The 24,719-nt window shown below is 47.5% G+C and overlaps 1 protein-coding gene across 2 annotated transcripts in view; it reads left to right on the top strand.

Moving 5' to 3' along the window:
* The window catches only part of PLB1 (phospholipase B1), a 120,372-nt gene that overhangs the window by 55,372 nt on the left and 40,281 nt on the right, over window positions 1-24,719 (top strand). For both annotated transcript variants that reach the window (XM_074331834.2, XM_019735316.3), the window contains 16 exons: window positions 568-626; window positions 2,484-2,557; window positions 4,082-4,125; window positions 6,956-7,064; window positions 9,888-9,939; window positions 10,289-10,369; window positions 13,296-13,361; window positions 13,677-13,777; window positions 15,817-15,898; window positions 18,512-18,616; window positions 18,743-18,838; window positions 19,059-19,130; window positions 20,243-20,281; window positions 20,801-20,861; window positions 21,781-21,839; window positions 22,740-22,813. In XM_074331834.2, coding sequence (XP_074187935.2) covers window positions 568-626; window positions 2,484-2,557; window positions 4,082-4,125; window positions 6,956-7,064; window positions 9,888-9,939; window positions 10,289-10,369; window positions 13,296-13,361; window positions 13,677-13,777; window positions 15,817-15,898; window positions 18,512-18,616; window positions 18,743-18,838; window positions 19,059-19,130; window positions 20,243-20,281; window positions 20,801-20,861; window positions 21,781-21,839; window positions 22,740-22,813 — 1,174 coding nt within the window. The remainder of the gene's footprint in view (window positions 1-567; window positions 627-2,483; window positions 2,558-4,081; window positions 4,126-6,955; window positions 7,065-9,887; window positions 9,940-10,288; window positions 10,370-13,295; window positions 13,362-13,676; window positions 13,778-15,816; window positions 15,899-18,511; window positions 18,617-18,742; window positions 18,839-19,058; window positions 19,131-20,242; window positions 20,282-20,800; window positions 20,862-21,780; window positions 21,840-22,739; window positions 22,814-24,719) is intronic.

Raw genomic sequence — 24,719 nt, 5'->3', positions numbered from 1 at the left:
GAAGGTAATGAAAATGTTTTGGAACTAGATAGAGATGGTGGTTGTACAACATTGTGAATATGGTACTAAATGCCACTGAATTGTTGACTTTAAAATGGTTAATTTTATATTATGTGAATTTCACCTTGATTTAAAAGAAGTGGTATAAAAGCATTTCTTTATACTTTTTACTTTAGAGAAACTGTTTTTATTTAGTAGGATGATGTGATATTTTATCCCAAATATGACCAGATCCTAGAATAAATGATCAAGTGTTGGTTGCATGTCCACCACAATTCCTTCCTTCCTCCTGAATCATACTGCCCAGGGCTACTTCATGCCCTGAGGGTGACTGCTCACCTTGTGACATCAGGTCCCATCACAAGCCAGGAGACGCCCCTTGAGGAGACTGGCAGTCAGGCTCCACGGTTGCTGTTGCTGAGCCTTCTGACAAGAACGGGCTCTTAATATCTTTGTCCAAGCTGAATTGCTGTTAAAAATAGACTTGTAGCTTTCCTAGAGGATCTTTAGTTGTTTTCCGAGGAGCTAGGAAGCCCGATCTTGCATTCACTCCCGCTTGATTCTCAGTTCACAGGCTGAAGCCGGCGGACATCAAGGTGATCGCAGCCCTGGGCGACTCTATCACTGTGAGTTACCCCAGCTGTAGAAGGAAGGGGCAGGAGAGGAGCTGGCCTTGACTCCCTGGAGAACGTGGCGAGAGGAAACCTCACTCCCAGCCCGTGCACACTGCTATCCCGGGTCCTGATCTGCAGTCCCTTTCCACCCCGGAACCGGCATTCCTTGCCCATCTCGTTTTCCCGCCTCCACATTAACCTCTTCGTTCCTCTCCCAATGCTGGAATGAAGGGAAGAGCGGGAAGTAGGGGGACCCCAGAGGGAGCATTTGTGACAGACGTGACCCAGCCCAAATCGCAGAGCCTGTCGGTGGAGGGGTAGAAATGGACTGTGTCTCCCACCCACATGTATTGCTCCTTCAAAGATCTGGTGCTTTGTTTGTCCGTGTAGAAAAGTTAAGGGTGTGGGTGAAGAGAGGCTAAGACAGGAACGAGTGTTCATGGGGGTCAGTGGAAGAGCCAGAGCCACTAAAAATGATCCCAGCCCCTCCCTGCAGTCGTTCTGTGGTGACACCCCACGCCCTGCAAAGAGCTATCCATGAAAAGCCAAATCAGGCCCTTAGAGAGCCTGGGTGGGGTGTGCTACAGGCTCCCAGACAGAAGCTTCTGTTCAATAGTGGCTCATTAGGGAGGAGTCCAGCTGCTGTTCTCTGGGCCAGTAGAAGTCGGGGCCTCCTCCTGAGTATTCCCCAGAGACCAGCTGGCACTTTTCATGTCTATGGCCTGTTCACACTGATATTATCTCACTCAATATCCTCAACAAGATCCTGTGAAGCATGACTGTTCTTAAACTTAGCCAATAAAGAAGATGAAGCAGGGTGAGGTAAAGTCTGTGCCCACGGCCACACTGGACCAGGACCAGAACTCACCGGTCCTGACTCGAAGTCCAGAATTCTATCCCTGCACTATAGCTGTCCCGTCCAGGACTCCTCAGTGACTCTTCACCCCCAAGGCCGTATTGCTCATAACCCTCCGGGAAGGACAGACAGGCTGGTCTTAGCATGGCTTATCCCCATCCCTGCCTGCTGCTGTGGCCCGATGTCACCATCCCCCACACTCCATCGCTCCTTGGCTCCTTGACATGCTCTGGGAATAAGGAGTCTCAGGAGTCAGCACCGCTGTTCAGGACTTCCTGGGGAGGCAGCACTTTGAATGTGACATATCTGGCAGGTGGCAGAGGAATTGGGCACCAGAGCAGGGATCACACCAAAGAGGGGGGACCTCTCATCGAGGCCCAGCCTCCTCCAAAGCCCTCCTTCCAAGGCTGCCTGGAAGGCCAGCCTTCAGCGTGCCCTGTGGAATGGCCCTTCTCATAACATAAATGGTAGATATGATAGCTGGCATCATTATTAAAGGGCTTTAGGCAAGGGACATGTACCTGCAGAGTGGGTCCAGATTGTGGTTTTAAAAGACCCTGCTTTTTCTTCAGCTGAGGTGTAGGTCCATGGTATTTCATCGGATTAATTTTTTAAATTGTACATGTTAGATATATTTATATAAAAGGATTACAATATGCTTCCTTTTATGACAGACTTCATAATTTTTTTCTTTAAATGAGGAAAACAGGACCCAGAAACGTGTCCTTTTGGAAAATGGACACTGCAATCTAATTTTCAGATACTCTTTTGCTAGCCTCGTGTCACTTGATCTTGGGCTGGACAGCATTTCTTAGGGTGAGGCCGAGCTGTGGCTGGTCCAGGATTCCCAGCAGGAGCTCTCACTCATCTCTGAAAAGGCAGGACATGTATGAAGATGGGATGCTGTGTGGCCTCAGGATTCTAGAAAGGACCCAGGCGTTCCCAGCCAAGACAAGATGCAGACCTTCTGACCAATGGGCAGGGAATCTCACCCCTTTGTTATTCCCTCTCAGGCAGCTAATGGGGCCGGGTCCAAGCCTGGGGATGTCTTGGATGTCCTTACTCAATACCGAGGCCTGTCTTGGAGGTGAGTAAGGGAGTGGCAAGGCCCTGAAGACCCCTCATGGCACTGCAGGGTGGACCGCTGGGATTATAGAAAACCATTCCTCTAGCAGATGGTTGAGCCACCTAGTGTTTTTCATGAGAAACTTCCAGGTTTAATTCAAAGAAGGTATTTATCAGCTTCCCCAAACCACTGCACTCCCCAAAATAAGAGCTGGGACCTGAATAGGAGGAGTTTGGGGGAGAAACTATATAAACATTTGCGTTACAAAAGCTTCTCTAGCTTCCATTTCTCCTTCTGGGAAGTAATCTCGAAAGGAGGCAGTGGTCTTTGGAATCAAAGTTAAGTCTGAACCCTGGCTATGCGGCTCTGTGCAACCTTGGGCAAGTTACTTAACCTCTCTGAGCTTGTCTCCTCATCTTTGATGCAGAGATAATGTTGCCTGAGCACTGTCATGAGGATTAGAGAGAATTTAAGCACCCAGCACAGTGCCTGACACAAAGTAGATATAAACGGGAGCTGGTATGATTATTAAAGGGCCTTCGTTTTACAGATGAGAAAGCAAAGCTCCAAGAGGGCAAGTAACCTCCAACGTTACACAGCCAGACGGTAAAAGAGCAAGAAGTAAAGTACATGGTTCCTGATGCCTAACCTGGCACGTTCCCCCATCGTGTATTGCTTCCTGCAGGCTTGCTCCTGCCCTGGCTGAAATCAGATCTAGGCTGCCACAAACTACAGTGATCAGGCCTTGGCTTCTGTGCTTTGAACCCTCGGCTCATGCTGAGCATGAGAGGGCAGGTTTGGTGTTTCTTCAACCTGGAATCTGGCTTCTCTTACACTTCAGTGTTGAATCCCTGGCATCTTCCCTCGTGATGCAGCACAGAGTTAAACCCCAAACACTCTCAGAACTTTTAAAACGTTCCCAGGCGCACTTGGCATAGGATAAGGGAAGATGGAAAAGCAGGGAATCCAATAAACTCTGGAATGTTACATGTTTTCATGCCTAGAAACCCATCCAACTTTGATTTCCTTGGCATTTTAGACATGGCTTGGAAGATGGGGTGCTCTCTAGAGATGCCCCTTAAAAAATGGGTTTTCCCAAGCCAAACGGGAAGAGAACCATGAGGGCAAACCTTTTTGCTGTGTTTTCAGTAATAATAGCAACGCGCAGCTGCAGTGGCTAGTGGGGTAAGGCTGGCATCTGCACGCAAGGGTGGCTCACTTGCCGTTTGGGAGATGGGGAGAAGGGGGCCCACTTGGTTCCCTGCCCCAGTGTTCATAATGCTCAGAGTTAAAAACCAACTGTCAGCCAGGACCATTTAAATCAGTTTCTTCTGTGGATGTTCCGGTTTGTGAGGAGAAGGGAGAGGAGTTGCTGTACTCTGGTTTGTTTTTCAGGGTTTGTTTGTTTTAAACTGAGACAGGGCAGGCTCCGAGTCCCCAGGGTGTTTCTCAGAAAGGTCTGTCTCGGTAGTGTCTGAAGAATTTCGGCGTTGCTGGCATTTTCAACCTTCATTTTTTTTTTTTTTTTTTGTTCCCACAACACAGCGTTGGCGGAGATCACAACCTCAGCAGCGTCGTCACCCTGGCCAGTGAGTACTTGCTCCCGCAGGGACTTAGGGCGGGCTCTCGCGGCCACCCTGCACGTTACGTTTCTGCAGCTCCCACTGGCGGTGGCCGCGGACTTAGCAGGAAACCGGGTGGCGGGACACAGCTGTATTCAGCAGGGGGCGCTGCTTCCCCGAGGCGGTATACCTGTTTGGCTTCTTGACAGTGACTTTAAGCATGGAAGATTTTTTTATTTTTTTTTAAGAGAGATTGTATTTGTCCAAGGAAGGAAGAGAGAGAGGCCAAATCTTAGTGCAAATCATTATTAAGAAATTATTCAAGAAAGAAGGAAAGGAAACCCATCTCTGCTTTGCCTGTCATTCTGAGCAGAGCACCTTTCTGAGAGGCATTGATCTCGGCTTGTGCTGCATTGGACACAGTTGCGTGCAAAGACGTTGAATTTCTGTGTGTTGCTTTAGAAATGCTGTTCTTGCAGCAGGAAGAGAGGAAGTTGTTCAGGCTGTGCAAACACAGACGTATTTGGGGCCTGAAGTTTTCCTTAAGTTATTTCACCAACAACCTGCTTCGAATGATTTTTTAAAGACTGGCTATATTCTCTGATGGACCTTGTCTTACTTATCTTTTATTCTGCTTAGTGTATATACATCACAATGCTGGTTCTCAAAGTATACTTGTGATAAATGTTTATATTGAATTATTTTCCCTTAAAATCTTCTGGCAAATAATTTTGCCTGAGGGGAATTTTATTGGCCCCATTCTCATTTACTTTTCTTGCACTTATTCCTTTGTAATAATCTTTAGAAGCGAAGAAATTGCTTGAGCTATAAACTCACTAGGACTTTGCTGAGAGGGATGCTTCATCTCTACATAGACAGAGCTGATTGACCTTCACATTTGATACGTTTTTGCTACTTGCAAATCCTGTTTAAGTACATGCCCTTCTGTGGCACAAGAACTCCCTGTCTTCTTTATTTCTAGGTCTACACACAAGAGCTATAAATAAGCTCTCCTATTGCTAGGAGATGGTTTGGGTGGCTTTTGTGAGTGTGATCGACTGTCTGTGAGCTGGCCTGGCACGCACAACAGCTTGCTGTGCTCTCTGATTCCCATGTTATTATCATGGATAACATAATTGGAAATCAGTGGGCTCAAGGTCTTTCACTAAAGTGATTTACAAAAGATAGACAATATCACCCCTCAGGTGGACTCTCCTGACCCACTTAAGCTGTGTGAGGACCATTCAGTGGGGCAACAAATAGTCTTTTCAATAAATGGTGCTGGAGCAACTGGATAGCTACATGCAAAGAACGAAGTTGGACCCCCCACCACCTCACACCAGATACAAAAATTAACTCAAAATGAAACGTAAACCTAAATGTAAAAGCTAAATCTAACTCTTAAAAGAAAATAGAGGACCAAATCCTCATGACCCTGGGTTAACAAAGCCTTATTAGATACAACACCTTAGATAACAAAGCCTTATTAGATACAACACGAGTGACAAAAAGAAAAAAATAGATATATTGGACAACGTTAAACACTTTTGTGCTTCAAAGGAAACAGACAACCCAAAGAAAGTAAAAGAGACAACCCAAAGAGTGGGAGAAAATATTTGAAAATTATCTATCTGATAAACTGTACCTAGAAAATATAAAGAATTCCTTAAGTCAACAATAAAAACACAATCCAATTAAAAATGGGCAAAGGCAACACTATAAATGTATTTAATACCACTGAACTGTATGCTTAAAAATGGTTAAGATGGTAAATTTTGTTCTGTGTATTTTACCACACTAAAAAAATAATGGGCAAAGGATTTGAATTGACGTTTCTCCAAAGATATACAAATCGCCAATAAGCATATGAAAAGATACTAAAAATCAGTAACCATCAATGCAAATCAAACCCAATGGGATACCATTTCATATCCAGTAGAATAGTTATAATAAAAAGACGACAGATAATAACAAGTATTGGTAAAGATGTGCAGAAACTGAAACCCTTATTTGCTGCCGATGGGAGCATAAAATGGTACAGCTGCTTTAGGAAAAGTTCTGCAAGTTCTTCAAGAGGTTAAACAAGTGATCCAGCAATTCTACTCCTAGGCGTATATCCAAGAAAACCCACACAAAACTTGTACCTAAATGTTCATAGCCACATTATTCATAATTGCCAAATAAAGTGGGAATAATCCAGATGTCCTTCAACTGACGAATGGATAGATAAAATGTGATCTATCCATGCAATGGGATATTATTTGGCAATAAAAAGGAATGAAGTCCTAATACACGCTACAACATGGGTGAATGTTGAAAACATTATGCTAAGTGAAAGGAAGCAGCCACAAAAGACATGTTGTATGATTCTATTTATATGAAATGTCCAGAATAAGCAAATTTATATAGAGAGAAAGTAGATTAATGGCTGCTGTGAGGTTAGAGGGAATGGGGAGTCACTGCTCAAAGGTTTCTAAGGTTGATTGTGGTAATGGATGCACAACTGTATGAATGTACTAAAGCTATTGAACTGTATGGTTTAAATTGGTGATTTTTATGGTACGTGAATTATCTCAATAAGTTATTATATATTTAGAAAAAAGGAAAATGCATGAGAGAGGCACCTGCCCAGACTCACATTTATTCAATAATAATTCATTAAGTACCCAGGTGTGCTGCCCACCAGTTAAACATCAGCCTGCTGGGCATTTTCTTTCCATGCTGAGTGAGTAATAGTAAGGGGAAGGGCTGTGGGTCGGGGCTCTGCTTGGTCCTGAACACTCACTGGTGCTTATTAAAGGAATTTGAGGATTGCTTTGGGGTAGTTACTAAGCACATCTCTTCCTTGGGTTTCCAGACCTCCTCCGGGAGTTCAACCCTTCCCTCAAAGGCTTCTCTGTTGGCACCGGGAAAGAAAACAGTCCTGGAGCCTTCTTTAACCAAGCCGTGGCTGGAGAACGAGCTGGGTGAGCAGGGGAGCCTTGGGGATGAAAAGCAAAGGTCTTCTGGAGACCCAGTGGGGGCTTAGCCTAGACTGGGATGTATAGCTGAAGGCTGGGGGGCTTGGTCTAGGGAAGGGGTCTGAGGGTCAAAGACTGGACTGGATGGGCTCTCTTGGGGATCCCTTGCTGTGGGACACAGGAAGCTGCTAACCCATCCCCAACCCCACCCCAGGGACTAGTCACACTTGACTCTGATGCTTTGAGCGAATCACTTTTTCTCCTCTATGAATCTCATGTCCACATAAGACAGTGGCCCTAAGAGGACTCACTCTGAGTCTCACTTTTTATTGCTCTGTCAGTCTCTATCTTTTATATCCTTCCTCCCTCCCTTCCTCAGACATGCTTTTCGGGAAGCTTGTTCAGGCTCTAGATTTGGCATCCCTCCTAGGTCATGGGAAAAGCATCAGTTCCCTGAGTCTGAGTCCTGCCCCTCTGCCACCCCCCACCCCCCCCCACCCCCCCACCCGCCACTAAGCCTTAGCCTCTAAGAGATGGGCTGTTGTGAGGCTCAATGCATGTTGAATGCAGAAGTTCTGGTGAGGTGTAAATAGCGCACATGTGTTGGATCAGGATGGTTGTTCCAGCAGCAATGCAGCAGGGCTGCAGGACCCACCTGGGAAACCTGTTAGTGAACAATGGAACCACCGTGTCATGGGCCGTGGCACTGAGTGGCAGGTTCACAAGGGCAGGGTCGGCTTTCCTGGGTCCTACAGCTCCATTTCTCCCCAGGAGCCTTGAGTGATTCTTTGGGTTTGCTGCCTGGTCAGAGAATAAGTGAATGCCACCCCCAATCTAGGAAAAATAAATGGAAAGATCCTTTCTGGTTCTTAACCCTATTCTTCTTCCAGAATAATCACAAACCTCACTTTACTGTGTAGTTCCCAGAGGTTTCTGGGTTCTGGTTTCTAGATTCCCTGACGTCATTTTCCCAGTTCTCAATCCCATCCTGAATCTATGAGCCACCCAAGTAACTCTTATGTGTTCATGACAGGAAAGGTGACAGATTATCCAAAGCAGAGATCACTCAAAACCTGATGGTTTTAGAATGATTTCTGTGGCTTTGCTTTCCTTTTCGTGGGGGAGGGGTGAAAGGCTACCAAGTTACTGCTTATAAATTTGGGCTTACTTTAATATTACCATAGTTTTGCTTTTTTCCCAAGCATATGTCAGCTGGTGGTATGAGAAGAAAGGTGTTTCTGGGCATGACTAGCTCAGGAAGGCATCCAAGAATGAACCCTTAGTTGAGATCATAAAAGTGATTCATATGGCCCTGGATTTCTTCCCTGGTTTCCCCCCAGGCCTTTGGGGCTCTTCGGCGCAAGCACATCCATTTGTCCAAGCACATCCTGAGTTGTAGGGAACAGTTGGACATGATTATTCCCATATCACAGATGGAGAAATTGAAGCATCAAGAGGCAAAGTGTCCTGAACAGATGCAGCCATTCAGTCACGTGGTCTGTTGGCTTTGTGCCCTGCAGGCTTTATCCCAAGCCGGACAATAAACCCTCATACATATACAACAGTGTCCGAGTTACAGAATACCTTCATGTCTATTATTCCTTGTATTCCGGACAGTAACTGTGACATGGGCAGAGCAGAGGGTCAGATACCCATATTTTCTTAATGCTGACACTGAGGCTCAGAGAGGTTAAGTAATCATCCCCAAATCTGGTCTATAGAAAGATCTGATAACTTCAGATCTACAGATGAGGAAACCGAGGCTCAAAGAGGTTATGTAGCTAACTCAGAATTCCCACCCATGTTAGCTGATACCTAGTGTACTATGACTAAGACCAGGCCAGTTGGGCTAATAGTTAAGAGAGGGAGGGGATGACAACCAATGTTTCCTGCTAGGCATTGTGCCAGGGACGTAACTGATGATAATGGTGATGATGGTGGTGGTGATGATGGTAGAAATAATTCAGTGGATTATTTGTAATATGGATGCTTACCATACGCTGTTCTAAGTTCTTTATGGCACCTTATTTAATCTACCCAACAGCTCTATGATGGTATGCTTGTCCTCCCCATCTTAGAAAGGAAAAAACTGAGGGTTTGCAAAGTTAAATACTGTGTCAAGGTCTCAGAGCTGGTCAGTGGTGGGACCAGGCTTCACACCCATGCCGTCTGTGTCACGGTCTCAGAGCTGGTCAGTGGTGGGACCAGGCTTCACACCCATGCCGTCTGGCACCAGTAACAGCTCTTACTCCATTGGGCTGCTTTGCCCGTCTCGCTGCTCCTGATGACCCTCTAAGATTGGGGATTTAGCTCCATGGTTACCGTCTTTTTGGACTGGGAACTTAAGTCACCTCCCCACAGTTAGCAAGAGGTTAGTAAATGTCAAACCCAGGTGTGTCTGACTCAACCATGTCACCTTGAGGATGAGGGCCCCTTGAGGCTGAGAACATAGCACCCACAGAAACAGGCTTATGCTGACCCCTGCATGATGTGAAACACTCACATGCCGCCTTCCGTTTGTCCCCACGTGAGCCTGGCTTGGGAGAGAAAGAAAAGTTGTAAAAACATTGCCAATCAGAAAACCATTCCACCAACAGTCTGCTCCTCGTATGTGGAATACTCTGTCCTTCCCAAAGCACAGCCATGAGACCCCACCCCACCCTCACCCCCAGCGGAGGCTGAATGGAGAAGCAGTTCTGACGGGAGCCTGGCTTTCAGTTCAGGCTTCCTGATCCATGTTTGATTCCTGTTCTCTCTGCTAAATTCCCTCCCAGCCCCAGCTTTAGTGTCCCCACCCCTCACAGGACTTCTTCCTATGTCTGCCCACAGGGGTTTACCTGATCAGGCCAGGACGCTGGTGAACCTAATGAAGACCGACACTGTAAGTCTGGGCGAGGCACCACCTTGAGGGACGATTCCCCAGAACTGGGAGAGGGCAGGGGAAATCCATGACAACAGACAGGGTCACCTCTGGGAAAAGGACAGGGCCACATGGAAATCCAGAGTCTACCTTTAAAACAACAACAACAACAACAACTAATGACTTAACACCTACGGCCTGTGACCTCTGAACTCAGGACCCCCAAACCAAAGAACAGAAAACATTAATGTTCACTAAACTCTGTGGTATATGAGGACCCATCTCTGCCAGTGTGTAGCCCTTTGTGTTTTCCTTGACTTGATTCTGGGGTAAGGCCTTTATTTACTTGTTTGTTTCCTATTCATTTCAGAGGATAAATTTTCAGGAAGATTGGAAGATAATAACCGTGTTTATAGGAGGCAATGACCTCTGTGATTTCTGCAATGACCCGGTAGGTCTCCAGGCCCTTAACTCAAAACCCCCTCCTGGATGGATTTCCACCCCAGGTCCCTGGAGCAGTGTAGCTGGGTTGGGACTTGGGGCTTGTAGTCTGGCATGGATCCAGCCTGAGGTTAACTCCGAGACCAAGAGGACATTCACCTCCAGCGAGAGATTCAACAGGACAAGCAGGACTGATTGTAAGATGAATCATGATTAGGTTTCCTATCAGGGGAGCTAGATCATATCATTCTAGAAACCACGATAACGTTCCAATGATCTTGAACAATCTGGCAAATCTTCATACATCATTCTAAGTCAGCTCCTTTTCCAATATTGAACTGCCTCACTATTCCTTCTATGGGAAAGTTGATTTCCTAATGCAGGCATTTAGGCAATGTTTGGAGCCTAACAGTCATTCTGGGCTGATGGGAAATCCAAGAGTCAGACTGCTGCCCTGTGGGTGCAGTGCTGCTTCCTGGAACCCCAGATTCCCTGAGCTGGAAGAAACCCACAAGCCATAATGCCCCAGTCTCCCATCCACAGCAGGAATGCCTTCCACAGAATTCAATTGTTGACTATTTCCAGTGATGGGCAGCTCTTTAATTTGCAAGGTGGCCCTAATTAGTGTCATGAGTAGGCACAAACTGTTTTGTGGCGTTTCTTTGTGTTAAGCCCAAATCTACCTCCTGTGACTTCCGCCTATACTGGGCACTTCATCTGTATCAATTCAGCCGACTTTAAAAATAATCGTTTTTTTTAATTGTACAAGCAATATACACAGAAAACATATCAAAGCATAGAGGGAAAAAAATATTCTCTGTAACGGAATTACAACATCCAGAAATGCCATTGTTAACATTTCAATTAATGTCTCTAGCATTTTCTGTGAATATAGAGAAATTGTTTATTTTCTAAAAATGCTATATCATCCTGAAAATATTGTTTGGTAACCTGCTTTTTTACAATAGCAACACATTGGGAGGATATTCCTATGTCAATATTTGTTTTTCTATACAATAATTCTTAATGACTGTATAGTAACCCATAATACTCTACTGGCTCTTATTTACATAACCATTCCCCACTACTGAGTACTTAGCTTACATTACTTCTAATTATGCCTATTATAAATAACACCAGGGTAAACATCCATCTTTATGTACATCCATAATTGTTTCCTGGTATATATTCTAAGTAGTAAGCTTTTTAAGCAAAAAGATATATATACTTCTCCCAATATTTTATTATGAAAATTTCCAAACACACTGAGAAATTGAAAGACTTATGTAGTAAATGCCCATATGCCCACTACCTAGATTTTACAGTTGTTAACATTTTGCTATATTAATTTAACACATATCCATCCATCTTATTTTTTGGTGACTCTACATTTTTAATACTTTGGATATATATTGCCAAGTTGTTCCCAGAATGTTTGTACCAATTATGCTTATTTCCTTACTTCACAAGTGGCAATGTATGTTATTTAATAGCTGCAAATCTGATAAATGAAAAAAAATTGTGTCTTGTTTTCAAATTTTGCATTTATTTACTTACTAGGTGGGAACAAACTTTTATTTCCCTTGTTTAATGCTCACTTGAATTTCTCCTGTTGATAAATTCTATATTATGCCTATTGGCCATTTTCTGTAAGGTATTTATCTTATTATTATTGATCTGTGAAAAAAAAAAGAGTCCTGTATTAAGTATACTAACCCATTATCAAATATGTTGCCTATTTGTTATTTTCCACTTAATTTTGTTGACAGTGTTTTCCGATAAATAGAACATTTTTTATTTCTAGTATCATTCACTGGGCATGTTATTATATGCCAGTGCCAGACACTGTACTGGGAGCTAAGCAGACAAGTGAAACAAAGACAGTTTCTGTCTTCAAGGAACTCACAATGTCAGGGGAGGGAGACAGACAATTCCTGACACGATGAGAAAAACATCACGACGTGCTTCTAATGATGCACACAGAGATCTGAAGTCAGAATTGCCATGGAAATTTGGCGGGTGGGGTGGGGGGAGAAAGGGTGTCAGCGGTTTACACACAGCAGGAGACCTTCCACCTGGGACATGAAATTGAGCATGGTTGTCAGGCAAAAAGGGGGCCAGCAGAGCAAAGTTTAAGAAGTGGTCTCACAGCACCTGCCCTGAGGGGCAACCCTGTCCCCCACACCCTTCACAGCCTTCTTTCCTGGCATCAAAGTCACCAGAGCCTGGGGTTTTCAAGCTGTTATGTGAAGGGGTCTCAGTGTGGAGTCCTGGGGCTGCTGAGATGGATGGGGAGGTGGGACCATGGGCCTGCCCCCATTTCCCCCGCAGCTTTAATTGATTTGGTAGAGCAGCGCTCTTGGTTAGATTTCATTCAGAGAAAGGGTTCCATAGCTTTAAAAAGAAAAAAGTTTAAGAACCACAAGTATCAAAATCAAGAGAAATAACCACTACAACGTGTTTATGCTTAGGAGCTGGGTTTCACAGGACTCTCTTCCCCTCCATCACTCCTTAAGTGATTTGATTGGGCTGTGGGTCCCCAGGCACGGGAGGATCCAGGCAGAAGAGATCACACCATGGGACCAGAGGATGTTCAAGCTGCAGGAGATCTCAGAGGTCCTCTGTGATAACACCCCGTTTTAGAGGGGCCCGGATGTATGATGTGCCTTTGTGAAGGCCCTACATCTAGCTAATAAAAAGTGGATCCCAGAGCTTTCCATAGCTCCATGCAGAAGAAACGGTGATTGACATGTAGAAGAAAGGGGTCACAGCTATGACAAGCCCAAGGACCATGGGGTTGGTTTGGAGGCAAACCTACGTTTCAGTGTTGCCCATTCTGGCTGAAATACAGGGAGGAGGGGGCCCAAGAGAGGAGTGGCCCTGGTCTGCAGAGAGAGTGGGTGACGAATGGTCTTAGACATTTCCTCTTCCTGCAGGTTCACTATTCTCCCCAGAACTTCACAGACAACATTCAGAAGGCCCTGGACGTCCTCCATGCTGAGGTACAGAGGCTGGGTCACATGGCCTCCAAGCAGCTCAACCACAGTCCTCCTTGGGCCTCAGACAGCCTGGAAGTGGCTCTGGCTTTGGTTGAGGCCTCCCTGCTGGGTCCCCTTTACCTAGAGACCAGCACTGACCATGCTGTCAGTGCTGGTCTCAGCCGCCTGAACACATAGCTGCTGGTGGGAAGCAGAGGGGTGGGAGAGGCAGGGATGAAGGGAGTGGATGGGGCCAGATGGAAGGCCACAGGCCTGACGTCCAGCAGGAAGGGCTGCCCAGCCTCGATCCTCTTGGGAACTGGTCTTGCCTTTGCTCAGGTGCCTCGGGCATTCGTCAACATGGTAGAGGTGGTGGAGATCGTCAAACTGAGGGAGCTCTACCTCGAGAAGAAAGTCAGCTGCCCAAGGCTGCTTCTTAGGTAAGATGGAAGCTTCTTCCCCTGTTCTTGAAAGGGCCACAGGACGCTTAGTAGAAAGTGACTATGGTTAGCAGGGCAGAAGTTTGAGGAGTGCTGAGACCACCCCATTTTCTAACAGGACAAGGCCTACGGGGGGAGACTTTCTGAGCCCAGTATGGGCCTCAGCTCCCCTTGGAGTATGCTTTTACAACCCAGCCATGCTTCTGTTGTCATGTCAGCTCAGGACACCCTTCAGTCCTCCAAGGGAGGAGTCAAGCATGAGGAATGGAGTGGGCCTGTGTGGGCCAGGCTCACTGGCCACTGCTAGGGCCTCCTTTTAAGTGTGTCCAAAGCTTCCTCTCCCAGGGACCCATCTCCAGGACAGAGGGAGCCATTGTTTGGTACGGGTGCTCCAGGCTGGGCATTCACAAATGTAGGGCTATTGTCACTTGCTAGAGGAAAGGGTGGACAAATCAGATCAGCAGGGTTTAGAGGCCAGTGTCTTCCCCAGAGAAGAGAGAGCCCTGGTCCTGGGAAGGCCCTGCGAGGCCTTCTTTATCCCTTCTTTATCCCAGAGCCAAACAAAGGTGGGTGCTCCTGCTCTAGTATTACACATTTCCAGGAAGTGAGAAGATGTTCTCCTAACCCAAACATGAACATTTCTCACAGCATTGCTTCCTACCAGGCCTCCACTGGACCATTAGCTGAGGTCATGGTGGCAATGCGCATTCCCCCACCTCCCCCACCCAGCTCTGTACCGCCCCACACACCATAATCCTGAACACGTCACATGGTAATCATTCTTGTGCCTCTCCTCCACAGCCCTGCGCTCTGGGTCTGAGTCACTGCTAGCACAGCATAGGGGCTCAGCTGCTGTTCGCTGAATGGCTGAATGAATAATTCACAAGGGCCAGATTTGCTCTTGGAAATTAAGGGGTATGGCTGCTCCCCTGAAGATCCATGCCAATGCTCATCTGGGGGTCCAGACTGCACACAGCCCCTCGGGAGGCCTGAGGATGCTGGGAGCAGGAGGATGGCTGTTGGATGACACATGCCTATTAATGCAGCTGGTGTCAGCCATGCTATTTTGAGCTGCTGACTCATCCCCTGGCTCCCACTTTCTCCAGTCACTGGGCCACATGGGGTTCAGTGTATTCATTAGGTTTCAGAGCAGCTCACCCCTTGCCATTGATCACTGCAAGGGTTTTAGACAATTAAATCTAAAGGTTCAGAGTAGGTATTTGCCAGGTCCATTCTGAGAACTGTAATGGCCAGGTCACTGACTGTGGGTGAGCCAGGCTCAGGGTCACTTTGTCCTGCCACCTCTCCAGTGCTCTGCTCTCCCTACCTCTCCTCTGATCTGCCTCAGTGGTAGTGTTTTCCTTGGTGGCGCCGAGTGTATACTGGACCATCCATGCTGTAATCAGCTCATCTCCCTGGACCAAATTTGCAAGATGACCAGCCAGATCAGAGCTACAGACTGAACAGGAGCAGTTTAACTAGGGATTAAGAGCTCCAGTTCAGACCAGGCAGACTTGAGTTCAAGTCCTGGCTCCTACACTTAGCATCCATGTGACTTTGAGAAAGCACTTAACCACACTGAGCCTCAGTTTTCTCATCTCTAAAATGGGGATAATGACAATACAGCTTCTAGAATAGCTAAATAGGTTAATACCCATAAAACACTTGGCACAGTAAGTATTCGATATGTGTTAACCATGATGATTTTCATTGTTGTCACTACTGTTATTTAAAAGGAGGTGTGTCTTATCTATATTGCACTGTCCTCTGACAGTCATAAGGTAACTCAGCATCTTAAAAGTCACTCCTAAAGATGTCAGAAGAAGTAACTTTTATTTTCATGAGCCAATCCAGGCCTGGGAAATTTTCTTCAGCTTCTTCTGGTACAGTTACCAGGTTAGTCAGCCAGGGCCTCCGTTAGCACAGACTCCTGATTAGCTGCCAAGTTAAATCTATTCTGAATCTCAAGCCACTGTTTCTGTCATGCACTCAGGTGATGATTTTGGTGGGGTGGGGCATTTCTTCTGTTTGTTCTGCAGGAAGTTGTGTCCCTGTGTCGTGAAGTTTGATGATAACTCAACAGAACTTGCCTCCCTCATCGAAATAAATAGGAAGTATCAGGTGAGCCGGGAAAGGGTTCTGAGCTGCATAGGAATTGCTGTGTGGTTTGGTTGCTCTGGGTGGAATATGAACATGTGCTTACGTTATTTTCACCCTGACTGGGTGTGAGGTTACCACTGACCAGTTTACAGATTTAAAGATACCCTGTGAGGCAGCAGGGACTGTGGTTCCATTTATTTGAATCAAGCTATAGAGCCAAGCCACCAAAGATGCTTCAGCAAGTCTCAGTTCCTGGCCTGACACAGAAACAAATATTTCCAGTTGTCCATGGGGAATGTGCGTGAGCTTCCAGCTCCCGGGTGGGAAACCTTTTCCAGACTCCAAGAGAGTCTGGAGGATTCTGTGAAATAACATCCATTGCCTCTGCCCTCCCCTCCCAGGGACACAGGTGTTATTGGGGAGCATGGGGGGAAACAGTCAGCAGGTGCGCTCCATACATCCTATGGCTTGTTCATTTGTGGCCTAGCTCCGTCAAATCTTTGACCAGAGCAGCTGACTCCCTTGGGTTTCCCCCCAAATAATTGTCCAGTCAAGAGGACAGTGGTGGCCTTCCAGCCTTTCTAGAGTGGGCTGCAAACAGCTCCAGGATGGATCCATGCTTCAAGCTCAAGGACTCCTTGGAGCGGAACCGCTTCCCTGGAGGCTCTTGGGGGCAGCCATACCTGCCGGGGGATCAGGGCTCAGGAGAATGGACCTCTGTTTATCATCCTTGAATGGCATCGCCCAGTCCTCTGGTGCCTCCCCAGTTGCACTTCCTTTTGCTGTGAGCAGGTACCTATGTCTCCATGGCCCACAGGAGAGGGAAGGCAGCCGAGGGTATGGCCATGAGAGCACGCCTGTCCCAGGTGGGCTTTCTGTGTGCAAGCAACAAAAGCTTAGGGGTTCTGGTTAATTTAAGCAGAATATCTGGAAGAGCTAGAAAGCTAGGATCAGAGGCCAAGCCACCAGAGTCATGGGGTTCCAGGGGCCAAGCCATAGGAATCAAAATCAGGACAAAGAATGAGCCCAGTGAAGATACCACGGACACCACTGTCCCTGCTGCTTCTAGGGACTGGATGCAGCTGCCACCCTCAGCAGCATGGAGTCTGTGCTGTCCCTTTATCTTTCTGTCACTAGCTTCCAAGCCCAAGCCGCAGGTGGAAGCATTGATTGAGGGCCTTGGGCACATGCCTGAACCCTAGCTGTGAGGGGCATTAGGAAAGCCAGCATTTGTCTTTCTCACCTTCTACAGTGAGAGGCAGGCTGCTTTTCATACAGTGGGGTTTTTCAAACACAGGAAGTGGGTTCAGATGCTAGGGAGACAAAAAGAAGGCAAACTATTCACCAAAAATTACCTTCACCAACCTTTCTAGATTGGCCAGCTCTTCCCAGGTCTGCTCTTGGTTACTGGCCACTGAGACCCTAACTTAGCATCCTGGAGAAGCTCACAGCTCAGCCATGTGAGGCCATCATGCCCCCTCTCAGAATCCTCTCATTCCCTACTTCCTGGAAAAGCTACTATTCCCATCACTCTCCCTGGAGATAATCACTGCTATTAGTACTACCAGGCGCCAGGCATTCTAGACACTAGTTCTTTCATTTCTCAAGAGGTACATGATGTCACTGTGAGCCACTGTGGCTCCCCAGATTAACCAGTAGCATTGGAAAGGATTTAAGGGATGCTCCAGTCCTTGCTAAACATCTCCCATGTACAGATGAGGAAATAGAGGTCCAGAGAGGGACAGGATAATACCACTAACTAGCTGTATGATTTTTTTTTGCTGAAAATCATACATCTAGTTAGTTGTGTTGTACCTTCTGCCTTCCCGAGGCTCTGCCTATAATGAGGAGACTGCCCCAGCAGGTCCGGGGTAAGGCACCCCAGGACAGAGGCTCTCTCTGGCTAACTCTGGGAACAGGAAGTTCACCAGGCCTTCCGAAGTGACCACACTAATGTTCCCAGGTATTCAAGCCTGACTTCCCTCTATAGCCAGGATTTTGGCCCCAAATGGTAGAAACCTGGCAAGCAGTGAAATAGCAGAATTTGGTAGAAGAGAGAGCCAAAACTGGGGTAATTGGTCCACTTGGAACTGAGCCCAAGTGGAAGCTGTGAGAGTAACACCTCTATTACCCTCCTAGACAGATCTGAGAGTCTCAAAGGAGTGTGAAGGCGCAGGAGCGTGCGTGCTCTCACACACACACCATGCACACGCAATGTAAATAGGCATTCCATGTTGTTGGTGATTCACCTTTGATTTTTCTGAACAAATGTAGGACAGAAATGTAAGGATGATCCAAACAAGTCATTTAATCAAATACATAGCTCCTCCCCCAGTCTTCATCCAGAAACTTTAAAAGGGGGATCAGGTCGATGGGCTTAGGTTTCTTCTTCCCTTCCCTTTTTTCCCACCACCTCGGTCAAACATATGCAATTGCAGCAGAGGTTGAAGGCAGGGGTTGAGATAAAGGTTGATCTAAAAAGTAATTAGCTGGCTCCTGATCAGTTGAAATGTTGCTGCAGATTGATTTCATTCAAAGGTCAGACTGTTTAATTCTATGGCAGAGAAAGAGGTCACACAAAGACCAGGCAGATGCAGGGAGCCCCCTGACTGCTGTCCCCTTTGCCTCCTGCAGGAGAGGACTCACCACATGGTTGAGAGTGGGCGATACGACACGAGGGAAGATTTTACAGTGGTCGTGCAGCCATTCTTCGAAAACGTGAACCTGCCAAAGACCTCGGTAAAGAAAACGAGCATCATGGATAAATGGGGGGGGGGGGGCTAGAGAGTGCCCAGCTGTTTCTGAGTGCCATCTGTGTTACCCAACGCCTCATAACATGGCCCCTCTTGTCTGCCCTGTGACCAGGAGGGGTTGCCTGACAGCACTTTCTTCGCCCCTGACTGTTTCCACTTCAGCAAGAAGTCTCATGCCCACGCAGCCAGTGCCCTTTGGAACAATATGGTAAGATGACTGAGGTAGGAAAAATTATTCTCCCTCAAATAAGCAAAAGACTCTGGAAAGCTTCGGTTGGACTTCAGAGGCCCGTCCCCCATGCTGTGTGAGTCCCGGCACAGCAATGATGATAATCCGTTTCCTTTGTCCCTCCCTCCCTTCTCCAGCCCTGACCTCTCCATTCTTGCCACCTGTATCTCATACCCCATCTTCTTGCTTCTTGGTTTAGCTGGAACCCACTGGCCAGAAGACAAGAGAGAATAATTTTGAAAGAAAGATCAATATCACATGTCCAAACCAGGTAGAGTGAAAAGCACATCCTTGTAACTGTTCCATTTAAAGCATCTTTTCCAGCCTTTTAAAGTCTGGAATACCAGGGTCTCACCCTCATCCCCAGCTCTGTTTACCTATCCACTCATTCCAGACTCCGATTAACCATCCCTAGTGTCCCATCTGGTTGTTCTTTGATGGGTGACAGCCCTTTGTGGCAGGGAGGCCCTAGAGCCCTCTTCTGTCTCTTATGTCACAGCGAGCCCTAGCCCAAGTCTGGGCCACACACAGCTCTTTCTAGACAGAAAGAGGAATGTGGCAGCACCATCCAGCTCTCCTTTTGAAGGTTAGGGGCAGGGAGAACATCAAGGGCAGGATGGGACAGAAGGACACCGCATCTCCATGTAACCACTGCCTCCCTGGCAGGATAGGGAGAGCAAGGAACTGAGACCTAGAATAATATCTACTAGGACGGAGGTGGGGGTGGGGGTGGTCATTGGGAAGCTGGAGCTAAACAAGCAGACATTCACTGGGATTGCAAAGCAGATCCAGACCCTCGTGTTCACTCACAATTTGTCAGAAAGATTCTTGGACCTCTGCAGCTGCTTCCACACCTCTGTGAATTCCTCTATATTCCCAGTGGGGTCCCACTGAGCTGGGGTTCGCATGGGGCAGGACCTCAGAGCACCTGACTTTTCTTATCTGGGCAGGAAGGAGCCCAGGCAGCTGCAGGGTACGAGTGGCATGGGGTGGCAAGGGGACCTAAGGAGTAGGGACATGGGCTTATATTAGCAGAAAGTGGTGCTCTTTTGGGAGGGGCCGGGTTGAAAAAGAGAGGTGACACAGCCACCCCAGCCAGCTGGGTGGGAGGTGAAGAACAAGTGTGGTCATTCCTGGGAGCTGCTGCAGGGTTTATTCTGATTGTTTGTGGGGGTTCAGGTTAGGTTGGGGTTGCAGAGAAGGCCCCTGTACATCACAGGGTAGGCCTGGCAGGGAGGGGCTTGCATTGTAGAGCCCGGAGGAGGCCGAAGGTGTTGAAAGTATTTATGCCGAGGTCGACACTTCTTGAGGGCGGGGGAGAGCAAGGAGCAGTGCTGGCAGCAAGCCGAAGTCTCAGTGGTTCTCACCTGCCTCTTCTCATAGGACTGGCCGTTTCTGAGCACCTACAAGAACAGTGTGAAGGTATTTGCATGTTGCTTTCTTTCCGCTCACCAGCCAATGCAGTGGGCAGCCCCCGGGCTGGAACTGGCCCAACAGGGTGGGTGGGAACAAAGGGGTTCACAGTCTTTTATAAAGTCCATCCACTGACACCTCAGACGGGGTGGAGTAAGCTCCATCAATAGCAGCCCAGATGGGGGGCCAGCCAGCCAACTCACAACCTCATCAAAGACATAAGTAAAGACCCTATCCTCCTCATAAAGCTGCTGTAGAAGCAGGGATGGGGTGGGGTGAGGTCATTTTGTTGAAGTCCCAAGTCTTGCGTTGGATGGTGGAAGGGTCCAAAGTAGGTTACCAGATCCCAGGCTGGCTGATGTTTAGAATCACCTAGGAAGCCTTCTTCAAATGCCCTTCTAGGCTTCTCCCCGGTGAGGGGTGGGGAGGTTGGGCAGGAGTCTGTTTATTAAAGCTCTCTGGGTGAGTGTGATGCCCAGACAGCCTCTCTGGTCCCTTTCACCCCTGAGATTCATTCTATACCCTTAGGGTCATGGGAGCCAGCTGCTGTGCGGTAACAAAGCCCCTTCCACCTCAGTGCCCACCTCAGGTAAGCTGCCTGGGATACACCAGGACCCAGGACCTCTCCACAAGGCCTCAGAGACCAATGAGTGCTCTGACAAGACTTTTTGCACGTAACTAAGTGACACAGTGATAGCCAGTGCTTGCTTCCTATCTGGGTGGTCTTCTGGAACAAGTCCCTGATTCGTCCCTCTCCACCTTGTAGCGATGTCTTACTCATCAGGCCCCAAGGCAGCCAGGCCAGGGACTGTTTGCTGCCCTCTCAATTCAGCCCCTGAAAGGGAACACAAGTGGAGGAGCCATGTGAGCTCCTCGTTCAGTGACCCAGCCCTGTGGTGTGACCTCACTGAGGCCCAGAGGTGGGGAGTGGGGTGCTGAGGGGATCCCAAGAGGGAGCCAGCTCTGCAGTAGTCTTGGGGCCCCAGGCTCTGCAATTATTTCCACCTGCAGGGCTGGAAAGTTCCCTGAAGTCTTCAGAAGACACTTGGGGGCACAGAAAGGCACAGCATGATTATTTCTGAGATTCTTGGTGGAAATCCAGAACCAGCTCTAAATGGGCTGTGCATGAGGCTCTGAGCTTCATCTCAGATGGTCCAGTACCCATCTGGTTGTGCACTCAGGTCACAGCTGATAGCCCATGTAACTGCTGGGACCCTACTGTGCCTTCTCTAATATCCACCCATCCATCCATCCCTCCACCCCCTTTCCTTCTCCCTCTCTCTCAGCACCTCTCCCTCCCCATAAGTGCAGGATTCCTTTATTGTGTCTCTTATGGGCAAAATCTGTCCTCATGTACCCTCTGCCTCCAGGGCACCATGGACACTCAGTCCTGTGTGGTCCTAATGCACGTGCAGATGGTGTTTCTGGTCTTGCTTAGAGCAAGAAGCCCTAGACTCTGACTGCAGCTTCCTTGCCACGGACTCAAGTGTGTCCAATTGTCTCTGCAGTGCACGCCTTGAGACCTGCAGATATCCGAGTCGTAGCTGCTCTGGGGGATTCTCTGACTGTAAGGACTCTTGGGCCCTGCGTGGGGTGGGCGTGGCTATGTCCCTTCCAGGTCCCAGTCCTCCTAACCCTGCATTATCCCACCCCTCTCTCCCAGTTCTAGCAATCCAAGAACATGGCAATGGTTTGTTTTGCAGCCACTTTCTCACTCAAGTGTGCAAAGGGAACTCTTTTTTAGGGTGACCTGAATTATCTCAGATAGTGAAGGTTTTGAACACCTAACAATACTTTTTTAGTAATTGCAAGAATATGTCACTTTGACTCCAAAAATCTTCTATACGTGCCTGTGTGGGTGCTCTTTTCCCTTGGGATGATGCTTTACAAGCCACCCAGGCCCTCCCACCTGTTTCCTCTTTGCATCTGCACAGAAATCAGTGATGACTCCGGCATTGTGGCTGAAGCTCTACTCCTAAGTTTTGAGAAATAAGGCCAGGTTGCCAACCCAGAGGACCATTTCCTGGCAGCACTTTTAAATCCATGAGGTTGCCTTGCAGAAAGTCCCAGAAGGAAAGAGGAAAAATGTGAAGTTTAGAAGCAATCTGCCACTGCCGTCCACTCAAATCTATGAGCTTTTTCTTCATTGCTTATAAAGACCTGAGTAATGATATAACCGTGTATCACATTTGTAAAGCACGTTAGAGTCTTCCAAACTGTTTTCACAATTCTCATCCAATTTGGTCATTAAAAAACCCCTGTGAGATGAGCAAGGCATGTCCTCAGTGTAGTAAGGAGGCAGCTGCCATTCACAGAATAAGAGCGCAGGGCCTCCGACTCCCCATCCAGTAATCTGCTGACACTGTGATGAGTGTGCTGAGCACCCCCAGCAGGTGTCCTGCACATTCACGGCCTCTCATTTCTTTGACTTGCTGATTTTCCTATGGATTTTGGTCTGTTTTCAAAGGCTGGCAATGGAATTGGCTCCAAACCAGACGACCTTCCCGATGTCACCACTCAGTATCGCGGGCTGTCATATAGGTAATGTGAACCCTTGACCCCCTTTCGCCCCATGTTCACACCCAGAGATTGGGTAGGGGTTTGTCTCCTGTAAATGCCTAAATACCAACGAGCAAGGACCAGGTCTGGAAGGGGCTTTCAGAAGGCAAGCCTATATACAGCTACAAATTATGACAATTTGGTGAGTGGAGAGGATCTTTTACTGTTGATGACCTTCTTTCTTCTTTTTCTTTTTTAATATTGTGCAGAAAAAGCATACCAGGGTTCTTATCAGACCCCTGGGTCAGCAAATCCAACAGGAGATGCCCCCGAAAAGCACCAACTCTCTGAGTCTTCACCTGCCCGTTTGCATGTATATGTTCATGTGTGGATGCCCCTATGTCTCTGTTTACTGTCTATATGTATTCTTGTGGTTCTGAAGTCACATCTCTGCCTTTACATGTATGTACACATCTGTACAGAAAACTCCGAAGTACGACACACACTTCAGGAGGAAATACCGAGACAAAAATCACAACCAACAGGTGTTGAATGAGGGGGTGTATGGGAAGCTCAGGGAAAGGCTTATCCGTGAAAATAAGATGCCTGAGTGGAGCGTAGAAGAGGGAATAACCAACCCTGTAGCAGGGAATGGAAGGCACGCCAGTCGTGTCCGGACAGGCTAGCAATGAGATAGACGGAAAGCATGAGCAAGACTGTTCCAGACACAGAAGTAGAAAAGCCCAAGGTGTCAGGTGAGTAGCTGGATGTGGGTATTCTTAAGTTCCCTTCTTACCTAATGAAGTTCCTGTTTCCATAGGCTTCACAGTAATTGGCGATGAGCTCAGACTTCAAAAGTAGAACAAAGCCGGCCGCGAGAGGGCAGAGTGCTAATGAGAAGCGGGGTGGCCCAACCACGCACTTGCCTCCTCCCTTTTCTTCGGCCGGGATTTAAATGAAATGTTTCTTCCCAGAAAGTGAGAGGGCACCGCGTGGGGGTGATTAGGATTGTGATAGTTCTCCGGCCAATCCTGAGGACACAGAGAAAGGTTTTCCTGGGTGAGAGAGGTGTGGTCAGGCTGTAGCCGCCCACAGAGAGGATCCAAAGCAGGGTGTGGAGCATGAGGACTTCACCTGCTCAGAGCTGAAGTAAATGCCTCCCAGCTCCCGAGGTCCCCCAGGTTTCCACAGGCCTCAGCCAGGGAGGTGGTCTCTAAGACGGGGCCTAGGTCGTCTCTAAGGGGCTGCCCTGGAACAAAACAGAGCCTCACCAGCTGCCTGACCACTCTGCCCCAAATGTTACTGAGGCTGCGAGAAACAGAAAAGCCAGACGGAGAGAAAGACAGCAGAGCTATTACTAAATCATGAAAAAGCCCGAGGTTGTAGCTGCTGCACTTAGTCTTAGCTAAAGAAGGCAACGGCCTCACATCACAGGGTGGGGAAATAGAAATAAAGGAGGCAAAGCAGCCAACAGATGATGGATAAGCTGTATCTGGTGGTACAGTCTGGGGAAGTGAGGGGACATGCCCAGTTTTACACAGTTCAACCGGACAGTTCAATCTTCTGCTAAATATTTCTCTCTGCAGCAATGGAAACATTTAGCCATTGCTCGGTTTCTTCCTACAAGTGAGGCCCAGTAAGGCCTAATATTTCAGTCTTCTAATGCTCATTCCAAGGCCCCCTATATTCAGTGGCTGCTGTCCCTTTAAACTGTTGGTTCTAAATGTTTCAAATAGCTGCCCCAATGATTATATTATAGATTCACATGTATCTGGAAGCTCTGGGTCACAGTCTGAGAGACAGTCTGACACTTGATGAAATGCTGTATAGACTAGTGTTTCCCAAAGTGTGTTCAATGGAACACCAACCCTGGCCATGTTCCTGCAGAGAGCAAAATTCTATTCTTTTGAAACCATTACCTACTATCTTCTTCCTCTGAGGAATTCAC

The sequence above is a fragment of the Rhinolophus sinicus genome, chromosome 2 (genome assembly GCF_057876585.1).
Source record: "Rhinolophus sinicus isolate RSI-liver-muscle chromosome 2, RSI-T2T, whole genome shotgun sequence".
Classification (NCBI taxonomy): Eukaryota; Metazoa; Chordata; class Mammalia; order Chiroptera; family Rhinolophidae; genus Rhinolophus; species Rhinolophus sinicus.
Note: the sequence above shows the minus strand (reverse complement) of the source record. Positions and strands in the feature narration are given on the sequence as shown.